This window comes from Protobothrops mucrosquamatus, unplaced genomic scaffold (assembly GCF_001527695.2).
Source record: "Protobothrops mucrosquamatus isolate PMUCROS unplaced genomic scaffold, P.Mucros_1.0 scaffold295, whole genome shotgun sequence".
NCBI lineage: Eukaryota > Metazoa > Chordata > Lepidosauria > Squamata > Viperidae > Protobothrops > Protobothrops mucrosquamatus.
Window position 1 is genome coordinate 126050 of NW_015386639.1, and position 12687 is coordinate 138736.

The 12687-nt window shown below is 34.8% G+C and overlaps 1 protein-coding gene across 1 annotated transcript in view; it reads right to left on the reverse strand.

Annotated features, from left to right (window-relative positions):
- The window catches only part of MAP4K4 (mitogen-activated protein kinase kinase kinase kinase 4), a 131201-nt gene that overhangs the window by 99320 nt on the left and 19194 nt on the right, over positions 1-12687 (reverse strand). The window contains exon 3 of the mRNA XM_029283950.1: positions 2030-2086. Coding sequence (XP_029139783.1) covers positions 2030-2086 — 57 coding nt within the window. The remainder of the gene's footprint in view (positions 1-2029; positions 2087-12687) is intronic.

Below are 12687 nucleotides of genomic sequence, written 5' to 3' on the forward strand. Positions count from 1 at the left end.
TATATGCTATGACAATGGGAACTGTAACAATATTTCTAAAATTTCTAAATGCATTTATGCTATTACAAGGAAAATAAAACAGGACTATATTTCTGAATCAGAAATATTGTCTTAAGGATGATAAATTTATAAAACAAAATCATAATGTTATTGGCACACAGCTGACAAATATCACTAGAAATTTCAAACAGATTCAATTCCACTGAGTCCGTCATAAAATGAGTTTTACAAATTTCAAAAGCACAAAAAAAGCACTATATTAACATTCAAATATAAATTTGGGGAGGAAAGTATTATTATCATAATGCCCTTAAATTCATTATAATACAACTCACTTGTGTGACAGATATCACTCATGGTTTTTTACAAACTTGATGACATAAAGTTCATATTTATATCTTATGCAAATATAAATTATTTCTTCATAACAGAGTCAAGTCAGCTTAATGATTAATCACCATGAATAATTTGTATCTTAACTATGTTGGGTTTTTGAAGATTTAAAAGCTGACCTGCAGGAAGTATTTTTCCCCAAAAGACATTAATTTAGTTACAAAGCCCCTCAACTACTATTGAAAGATTGAACAAAATAACACAAAATATTTCATGTGTTGTATAATTATAATGATTACAACTGTTCCTGGATTTTTGAAGAAAGGTATGTTATAATTTTTTTAAAAAATCACAAAATCTTCCAGTTTTCTACTGTTATCTCTGAGATTTATATTTTATTTTGGTACTATGTATATATATTAGCATTTTTTAATTAAGATTTTCCCTTTTGTGCATGGAAGAACAAAAATTCCTATTAGAGAAAAGAAATAGTTGAATGCAATCATACTTAAGCCAGAATATTAGAATACATTATTGTAAGATTAAGATCTTTTCCTGCTAGGTAGCCCACTAATACAAGTCTAGATAAAATCATCATATCTCTTTCCCTGAAGGAAATTAGGAATTTTCTTATCGAAATGCTCCTTCCTTAATCTTCAAGGCAAGACTAATTAAAAATCTTATAATAACATAGCTCAACATAAGAGTTATTTTATTTTTAGATTTTTGTTAAGGCAAACTATTTATTTACAAATCAATATCTTGACCCTTTCAGTTTCTTTTTCAAGTGCATTACTGCAGAGTTTAAATAAAATTTGTGCCTACAAAGTCTCTCTGTATGGTTCTGTATGGCTCTCATATAGAACACTAACCATCTCACAATAAAGGAATTTCACAACGAGCAACAAAGCTGTTCATTTACAAATTAGTGGCCCTTCTGGTAGACCAAATCAATTTGCAGATCCAAACATTTTTTCAAAAAAATATACATCAAGACTAAAATAAATGTCTGGATTAAAGTTATGAAGTAAATGAACATGAAATCCTACCTAGGAGGTGCTATTTAGCTAACTTAACTGTTCTGCCAACTGAACAAAGATGGTTCAGGCTAAGTCTGATGTACTAAATAGGTTTGGAAGCAACAAGCTGTTTGAATTCAAACATTTTACAGACTATTGCATTAACAAAACACAGTTGATGAATATATAAGTCTATGATAACTATAGATATATCATTTCTAAATAAAACTTTCTATTTTCTAATGTTTAAAATACTACTGAAATTAAAAATTGATTTCCAGAGCTTTTAACTGATACTGTGAAAAATCATGGTTCAACTACAGATGTATACTTTTGTCTCTCTGGCTGCGTTAATTCCTCCCTATTCTCATATAACAGTCCACAATAAATTCCCCTGAGTCCACTACAACTCCTGCTTTACATTGCTGAATTATAACAACAATCTGCTTGATATTATAGCAGATGTTCTGCATTTAAGCCTTTGGGATCTTTATTAGGTCCATTTCCTTTTCAACCTAAAAAAGGACATGCATTTATTCTCAGATTGGTGCGTATTTCACATTGGCCCCACTCCAAACATCTATACACATGACTGAGTAAAGAATTCACAACATGAAGTTCAGAGCCAAGGCAATTCTTATATTCTTTTAAAAAAAAAGTCTTAATTCAAAACTTACCTCAGTAACATCCATGACTTTAATAGCTGCCAACTGACCTGTCTTGACATGTCGACCCTAATAAAAAATAGAAAGAATAGACTTCGCATTATTAATTAGAAGATTAATAAAGACATGACATCATTTGCAGCTCATTGTTTCACAGAATATCTATTTCATTCAATATATTTATTACAAGAAAAAAATGTAAAATTAAACATAAAAATAATTCAACATTGACCTTTTAAGAGAATTGCCAAAATATATTCTTCAACTGGTATTGTAAGTGAAACATTTGTATAGTGTTCAGCCTTTAGTCAATATTTTTTGGAAACCAAGGCAGCCTGTGGTGTCTGCAGATGGAGGAAGCATTCTGTCATTCTGGTGCACCCTTTTTGCATGTATGTCATGATGTTCCACACACATACAGGGAGCAGAGCTGGACGAAAGCATCAAGATCTTGTGGACTCCCACAAAGGTGGCTGTTAAGTGTTAATAAAGACAGTCATCGGTGAACCTTTCTTCTAATCCACAATAATCAGTCCTCAGCCACATTGTTTACTATGAGCCTGAAGACAAGCATCAGAAGTGTCAATCTTTCTTAACTTCCCATTCCACAATCTTCTTCCATCTGCTAATGTTTTAGGTTCAAAAGAACACATTAAGGCCTACCACTCCCAAAAATCTCAAACTAAAGTACGAGTTTACAAAATATATTTATAGGTAGTCCTCAATTTATGACCAGTCACTTAACAAATGTTCGAAGTTACAACAGATCCCCAAAAGCTTTTAAAAATCAGTTTCAAAGTTACGACAGCCACACACACATACACCTGTAGTCATGTGACTGCATTTTAGACACTTGGCAACAGGTTCTGTTTTTAGTGTCATCATCTGACCACAATTTTTGGGGAGGTTTTGCCTAGATTTATTTCCAGTTTCTGACAAAAATATTCCATTGGAGAAAATTGATTTGCTTAATGACCACAGTGTTCACTTAACAACTACTGAAAAAAATTGAAAAAAAATCAGTTCCAGTCATGTGATGCCTTGACTTACAACTCCAATAACTTATGACTCTAATTCTGGGCTAAGTTACAGTTGTAAGTTGAGGACTACCTGTATGTTTTATAAATGAGGGCATCCAGAATATATTTCTTGGAAAAACAACAACAATTTCCTATTGTTTGCAATTCATAATTTATTATAAAGTAAAATTTAATAGTCCACATTCATATTAAAATGAACCCTCAGTGAAATTTGTTTCCTTTGAATGTTAAACCATTATAGAAAAACAAAAATAATTTTTATTGAAACTAGTGATTTTGTCCATTTCTTTAGATCAGTTTGAACCTCTTCATTATTCTGAACTCTTAATAGTGACTCCAATATGCAAAAGACAGATAAGGTATCTGTTTGAATATTGATAGTAAACATACACATTCAAATTTTGATGATGTAATTTCCTAGGCAATTCTTTGAAAAGATGTGATTTTGATGAAAAGCATGTATTTGGTGCCTTTCATTTCCCTGAAAAGTATTTCTACAGCCAACAGAAATAATATGAATCATGGAACACAGCATGGAAAAGCACAATTGGCTTTGTGATCTCTTTTCAGACCACTCTAAGAAACAGGATGCTGAACTAAGTATTGTTAGACTTCTCCAATTTAAGGACTTAAAGGTACACTGCCATTATTTTCAGATCAGGAAGGCTGAGACAGGCATTTTATTTGAAAGACATAAGTTCATGCTTTTAAACATTTTAAAATGGTAATAAAGAATCAAAAGGACATTTTTGGCAATTTCCAACAAGTAAACTGGGCATAGAAGAATTACAGCCATAGCACTCAAGACTTAAGAGGCAAATTCTTTTTTTTTTCTCTTTCCTGGAAAACCTAATAGGGAAGACAGCCCAAGTAACCCTTGCTGACTGGGTCATTTAGTTCCCAGAGTGATTCCTATGCCTTTCATTTTATTGCAGGAAGTAAAGTGACAGGAAGGCCAAGAGTGACTCATGTTCTCTTATCTTATCACCAGTGAAGGGAAAATATAACGGAATTGTTCAATTCTCAAGAAAGCATTGGACAAAGGATTCACCAAGAACAAGAGGTTTTCCTTCTTTATTTGTGCTAATCAATCTGCTCACAATTCCATTTAATTTTAAAATAATGTACACGTAGTCCTTGATTTACAACAGTTCATTTAATAACCATTCAAAGTTACAATGGCACTGGAAAAAGTGACTTATGGCCATTTTTCACATTTATGACAGTTGCAGCATCCCTATGGTCACGTGATTTACATTTGGATGCTTGACAACCACCTCACATTTATGATCGTTGCAGTATCCTACGCTTACGTGATCACCACTTGCAACCTTCTGACAAGCACAGTCAATGGGGAAACCACTTAAAAATTGTGTTACTAATTTAACAACTGCAGTGATTCACTTAACATATGTGTCAAGAAAAGTCGTAAAATGGGGCAAAAATTACTTAACAAATTTCTCACTTAGCAACATAAATTTTGGGCTCAGTTGAAGGCTACCTGTATTTTAAAAACTGGGTAAGTGAAGAAAAAGATATGAAGTGTACTGAAAAACAGGCATCTCTTCAGTGTCTTTGATCAAGATAATCCCTACCTTATCCTCCCACCCTTAAGTCTGATTACAATCAGAAGACATTCCTCCTTGGGGATGGAGAAGTAAAACCCAGCAGCTTCAAAGGTCCTGAGGTTCCAGCTATAAGCCACAAAAGTGCACTGAAGCAAATTTCATTCTCATTCCCTTAAGGAAAGATCTATGTTTACTTTGCTTTCCTCAGGCCATGCAGGAAAATATTATGAAGCTGTGGAATGGGAAGTTAAGACTGTGGGAAAGGAAGTGCAATACTCAAAGTATCTCAGTTCAGACAAATGCTTCATAACCTTGTGATAGAGGCTCCAAAATATTTCAGCACATCATATTGCAGCATAGCATGTAATTTAAATGTCTGACTACTTAAGGTGTCATACGACCTTAAAAAAAATAGTTTCTGCAATGCTTCAAACTATTAATTAAAGAACACAGAAGTCCATTTGCCCTTGCCAAGCAACCAGCTGGCACAAAAGACTTCCTATTTAAAGGTAAATATAAATCAAGATATGACTATCTTAATTTACTAAGATTCATGTGAAATTACTCCTGAAAGTCAATAAATAGTTCCTTATTTTTGAAAGAAAGACTTTTGTATCTTGTGTGCTGCTTATCTTTACTAATTGCATATGTCTTATTCTATACTGCTATAATTATAATATTTTCATCATTATAATACCATTGTGTTTTACGTCCCTTCAACTGCAATATGCCAAATCAGCAGGTCCAGTGAAGAATTATTGGAGTTGAAATCCACCAGCAAGAATATAAATTATCCATTCCCATTGTGGGATTATGTTCTTTTAGCAGAAGTGGAACAAATCCAAGATTCAAACACAAAGGCTACTGACAACCTAACATAAATGGATCCTTAAAAAAAAGACAAAATCTTGCAGACAGTGAAGTTATACTAAGGGTTTTTTAAAGTTTCAGAAGTTAACAGGTTTGGGATAAGAAAATAAAATCAAGTACTACTACATAGATGCACACTGATAAGCAGATGGTAAAAAGATGCAGAACTCAAGCCAATGCAAACAGAATCATACACCCAGTTTTCAGCATACTGTTACTAAAGAGGAACGCTTTTGTGCCAAAATTACTTAACTAGATACTAATATGTGGAATCCTAAAAGGCAAAATTTAAGTTCCTACTACATCACTGTGATACTAAAATAAGATAATAGTTTGCTTTCAGGCAAATTTTGTAATACTTCTCAAACTAATCCCTGATGTTGTTCCCATTAAGCTTAATACAGAACAAGCACCTCTCTTTTTCACTCATCTATGCTTTTCTTAATCAGTCCTTTACAATTATCTTTATTATTATCTTTATATTACAAATTCATATAGGCAATAGCTTGGAGAGCTTAAATGGGAACTTACAGCAGATCCTATGAAAATCAATATTGGTTACTTTTTCCGCCAGTCTCTTCATATTAACTTTTCTATTTTTTTATACTATTTACTCTCAAATTTATTCCTGCTAATTCAAATCTCACCACACAATTACCGTTTTCCATTTGGTTCTAGGTATTTAATGGATTGGTTGGGTTGGTGTGATTATGAAATCTGTCCTTATTTAGGGCAATAATGTGAAGTAGTTTCTAGTTAGAGATGTGTGTCTGTTGTGCTGATGACAGTGTGACACCTGTACAAAAATAAGATAATAAGCTAAGATAATAAGCCTGCTTACTTCATTTTTCAACTGGAACCTACACTGAAGTACTTTTTGCTTGAAAACTAATAAGTCTGCATAATAGGAAAAGACAAATCTTTCAATATTTTTTGGGGTATTCCTTTGTGATTCAAGAAAAACCATAACTCAGGAGCAAAATTCATGCTTCCTATACAAAAAGGCTTAGGTCAGTCACCAGAAGATCCGCTTAGTGTAAAAGCCTTTGTCTGAAATCTGGGTCTAAATAATATAGTGAGCTAGAAGAACCAAAAGTCTTTTTGTACACAGCTGTTTCCAATATTCTGCTGTTGCATACCTAGAAAATGAATGTCATAAATACCATTTTTGCTTATACAACCAAACTTGTTTATATAACATTATGCATGTAAAAAACAACACTGCAAAAACCTCCTCAAACTCATAAGCTTTCTTGTTTCAGTATACAGAATTGAAAAGGGCCTTTGTAATTTCCCTCATCAACAGACCTACAAAAACAATAATACATTGAGAAAGAATCCCCAAACCATGGCCTATTTATATTTTTATTTGGATCACCAAAACTTAAGGATTGTAAATTTAATTGTAAAATCCATGGGTAGGAAAAAGCAGGAAGGTTTCTCCTCCCTCCCTTCAATTCAGTCAGTTTTTGCAACATTATTGTTAGAATTATGGATTGATCAATGTCTAGCTTGAAAACTGCTACCCAGTGCATTAAGACACCTAATAACAAGAAATCACACTAGTTATTAATTTTTATCCAACCAAAACTGGATGGATAGATCAATTTTTTAAATCCAGAAGATGATGTACTACAGAGTCCAATGTGAACAGAATACAGACAGTATATAACTTAATATCACAGTAGTGGTGATGGTGGCACAGTGGTTAGAATGCGTACTGCAGGCTAACTCTGTCCACTGCGAGGAATTCGATCCTGACTGGCTCAAGGTTGAATCTGCCTTCCATCCTTCAAGGTCAGTAAAAAAGGAGGACCCAGATTGTTGGGGACAATATGCTGACTCTGTAAATTGCTTAAAGAGGGCTGTAAAGCACTATCAAGTGGTATATAAGTCTAAGTGCTAGTGCTATCACAGGGAGAAGGGGGGAAAAGCAGATTTCCCATTAAAAACATTGGGGTTTTTTAAAATTTCACTGGAATCTAATACTGTACATTGTACCAGCTTACTATCTTGATATCATTTAAAAGCTTTTACTTTATATGATATAAATAAATCATCCTGTTTTCTCTTAGGAGGAGTCATTAACTACCCTGATAATGAAAGACTTGATATTGTATGAATAATATGGAAGATTATAAGATTGGCTACAGAAGCACATACAATGCTATCACAAGTTCAATTCACTTTCAGTTTACTTTCACAGACTCTTCCTCTCCCCAGGATTCAACATGCCACTAAAGTTAATGTATTTATTTCTACACTTGTCCCTTGGACCATAAAATTAAAATACAAAATGAATTGATTTATCTAATTACACATCAGCAATATGATCTATCCAGCTGATAAGACAGATGTTGGGAAGACATCTTAAAAATCAATAAAGCTTCCAGGCAATCATCCTGCCTCAGGATGCAATGGGGTTGCAGAGATTGCTAACTTGAATTGGCCTCCTAAGCTGTGTTTTTCTCATTTCTTTTTGTTTCTGTAAAAAAAGCAAGGAGCATATATCAAAACAACATTGAGAAACTTAACCAGTTTTGCTGTACATCTCTCTAAACTACTTCTGTATATAAATAAATAAGAAAAAATTACACATACAAGGAAAAATCTGATAATGTTAATCTTTTAGTAAATATACTATGTAATTATATTGTATTTTGTATTTAATTATACCAGTAATAATGATAATACTAATGCTAGCTTTTGAAATGTAAAAATTGATAAATAGACCCTGCTAAAATCAAGCATTTTGATAGTGTCAATATATACAGGTGGTCCTCAACTTATTACTGGTCATTTAATGACTGAAGTTATGACTGCCACGAAAGTAAAACACCTTTAGCCATAATTCTTCCCTGCAGTGACATGATCATTACTGAGGCCCCTAACAACTATTTGATAAAACAGGGTATCCATACCAGGTTCTACTAACAGTCCAGTACCACCCCCTGATGGAAAAGTTAGGTTTTGGCCTTCAAGAAACCAACAGTTGAGAGCCACACAAATCTCAGGGGAATGCTGGATCTTACAGTAATCACCATGACAGTTACATAGACACTTCCATGATATCCTTAGGAAAGTTTGCTTTAACTAATTGGAACAGTAAACACATCTACATAATGTCTATGTCTACGTAATATATGTCTATGTAATTAAAGGCCCATTTCCATTATTAGAAGAGCTTCTTAGAATTCAAATAGAGTCAAGAAACAACAAGAGTATATTGGCATATGAATTGACTCTACTTGTCTTCTTAAAAACAATGCAGATCTCTGTATAAACATATTGCAGAAAAACAAATGCTACTATTTTAATTGTATAATCAATTAATTGTATAATACATATAGTTCTTTACTGGCCTTCACAGTTTCTCTCTACATCCACAGATAATTATATGTACACTATTCCACCACACATTCAAGTATGAAGCAGCCTATAAGAATGCCTTTATAGAAGTTTTAGTCTTAATTTCTTCATTTCTTCACTGCAAAAAAATAATTTCTTTAATAAAAATAATAAGCATATATGATTCTATATTTTCCCCTTTGGAATGTCATAGCACTACATGTTTCACTGAGTAATTTCTCCATGTGAGTAATGCAAAGAAAGGAGCAAGTTCACTGCAAGTCCATCATTATTATTGTCTACACAAATGGCTCTCTGAAAGGAGAGCTAGATTGAAGGATCCTATCTTATTTTGTCTTTAATAAAGCTAAAATCATGTTTCTGTTTGCAGGCTGTTCAGAAGAACACCTTTAGCAGCCTATGGAAAAGTTCTACCATAGTGTCTTTGTGTCCAGTGAAAATATGCAACACATGTTTAAGAGAAACTTTACTAAATATTTTGCTGCTGTTGTTAGATAAGAGTTGTCATTGCTAAAAGTGATTTAGCAGCAGCATTCAAATGAGATGGTGTCACCACGTACATAATTCAGCAATGGGGGGAAATAATTTTCTTATGATCAGTGACTGATCCTTCTGAATGCAAAGACAATAAAAGGCAGGCATCTACTCATTTGCAAGGAACAATCAGCAAGAGCAAGCAGCTGTGGGTTTTGGATGATAACAGCCAACTGGGATAAATCAGACCTCATGTCACAGGACTTCAGCTTTTAAGCTGTGTTCTGATTTATTTTTTAAAAAACCTTGTTATAACATTTCTTAAACAGCTTTTTAAATTGGTAAACAAAATTTGAACTGCAATTTTGGCACAAGATTTATTAGAAAGATGGTCTAGAATTCATTTGATTATTGGGGAAAGATAATTTTAATTAAAATGTGTTTCATTTCAATACATTCCAAATGTATTTCTTTCCAAAGTTCATTTATATTTTGAAACAAGTTTACTATATGAAATTAAGGAGACTCTAACCATTTTTTTTGTCAAAGTGATCTTTCAAGACTGCAATCCCTTAATTTAGAACAGACGTGTCAAACTCGTGACGTCACGTGACGTGCAAAGTTATCGGAACTCTTTTGCCATTGCCGGCAATGGGGTAGACGCAGCTTCCGCGTGATGCGTCCAGCCCACAGACCGGCAGTTTGACACCCCTGATTTAGAACAACTTATCAGGAAAGCAATAGCAAAAACAATAGCTTTTTAGACTTATAATCCCCTCCATAGTGCTTTACAGCAGAGTTCCCCAACCTGTCTGGGTTGGTGGCCTGGGGGGGGGGGAAAGGGAATGGTTTTGTGGGAAGGGCAGCTGCATGCTTGTGCAAATGGGGTCCTGAGCACCCGGGATGCATGTGTGCGCATCAGCCAGCCACTCACGTGGCTCAGTTGCGAAGGGGCTATGGGCTGGTAGTGAGCCATGGGGATCCCTGCTTTACAGCACTCTCTAAGTGGTTTATAGAGTCAGCATATTACCCCCAACAATCTGGATCCTCAATTTACCGACCTTGGAAGGCTGAGTCAACCTTGAGCCAATCAGGATCGAACTCCTGGCAATGAGCAGAGCTATATTCTGCAAGACAATCTTGCTTTTTTATGTATAATTTTGTGCATAATTTTTAATAATGACACATATTTATTTTTAACTGCTTGTTTTGCTCTATCCTGAGTCATATTTATGAGCTTAGTGGCTATATAAATTTACAGTATAAATGAAAATAAATAAGATGGACAGGCTTACCTATATTATTTTAGGATTTTGTAAACCTATATATAAGAAATATAATTTTATAATATGTGAATCCAATTATTATATTACGTGATCAGGCTTTTTAAGAATAGCTAGAGAAAAGGGTTGTTTTTTTTTTTTTAAAAAAAAAAACCTTTTGCATTTCTTAATGTTATGACAATGAAATAGCCTAGCCCTTTCCTAGCATTTTTAGGTAGAATTTCAAACAGGATTTGAGTTATAATTGATTGCTTTTAGTTAGTTTATTCAGTTTAAACATTTGTTCCTTGGATTCATTGATGTTGATCAATTATTGCATTTGAGGTTTTCTTGTGTTTTTTAGTATTTGTCCTGCATGGTTGTAGAGTCTGCTTCTCTTTTGCACTGTTCTTCTTACAACGAGGCCTATGAATGCAGGATGCAACAAGGGGCTTGTTGTTCAGCTACTATAGTAGAGCCTAATGCTGTTTGGGGGCTAAGACAGAATGCAAGATCACATATGCCTCCAATTTGCTTTTACACAGCTCTTAAATTCCACAGATAAAAGGATCTTTAACTATTCTGCCCACATCATATTCAACATTGCAACAACTGAATATCCAATTGCAAATCCTCCACTTCAGTAGGATAACATGGAAATTGAACAATTAAAAACATATGTAAATTTTGCTAAACTCTCATATGTGTGAACTTTTGCAAAGAAGTGTACAACTTTTGCTTAAGGTAGTAATGAACAAATAACCTTTGTACATAAAAGTGATCAATTCAGATACTATCACAAAATATATATTAACTAAGATGACTTAATCCAGGCATGTCAAACTTGCGGCCAGCGGGCTGCATTTGGTCCGCAGAGGCCACGCCCATCCCGGTGCCACAACAGCCAAAAACTCCCATACATCACCATACGGCCCGGGTTGTGATCGGGCTTGCCACCCCTGACTTAATCCTTTTAAGAATGTTTTGATTTGGTCAGTATAAAAGCAATAGTTTTGAATCATTATTCCACATAAACATTTAACATCTAAATATCAAGATATATTTTTTAAAATTAGTAGAGATTGATATGTCAGAAATACTTAATCTAATTTTCCCAACAGACACCTATGGGGGCTGCTACCCACTTCTTGCTTTGTATTTACTTTTTATTATATGTCTCTGTCTGTATGCAATTTGAAAAATATATAGAACAAATAGCTTACTAAAACTATTGCACAATACACATCCATAACACAAAGATCATATTGGATTATAGTTATATAATATATATAATATATATTATAGTTAAAATATATGTAACTATATTATAGTTATAATATATATTATAGTTATAATATAGTTCTTGTTGGCAGTGTGCAATAAATATTTAAAAAAATTCCAACCCATGCACACAGTGACTATAGCACCTTTAATTTACAGTGTAAGCCAACAATCCTATAAACTTTCTAAGGTCATAAAATAATAAGCATTTAAAAATCCCACAAAGTGAACTGTCACTTAACTGTCAGAAACAAGAGTCATCTGTGTCTCTATTAACAGTTGATCCCCAAAACATAGATACAATGGATCAGATATGTCAAACACAAGGCCTGCGGGCTGGATCCAGCCTGGGAGGGGCCCAGATTTGGCTCCCAGAGCTGTTCCAGAAATGGCAAGGGACCGGCCCCCATTGCCCCAGCTCTGGCCCACCCGAACCTGGCTGGCACCTTCCCGGCACACGCAAAAGAAACGGCGAGCACTTGGGAGCTGGTGGTGGGCAGCAGTAGCTGCAGCTTATTTGCCTCACCCCACCCCGCCCTGCCTGGCCTCACTCCATCACGTCCAGCCACACCCTGCTTTGCCAGGCCTCTCTTCGTCTGGCTCTGCTTTGCCGGGCCATGCCTCACCACGCCCAGCCCCACTTTGCAGGGCTTTGCCTCTTCTCGCTGGGGCCATGGAGTTCTATAAGCCTAGCACCCCAGGGCATGCCGGCCTGTGGGAAGAAAGGCACGAGATGGGAGTATGCAGTGGCACAAGCCGAGAATTGGCTGGCTTCCAGTTGCCATCTCAGCCACGTGGTAAGGCCG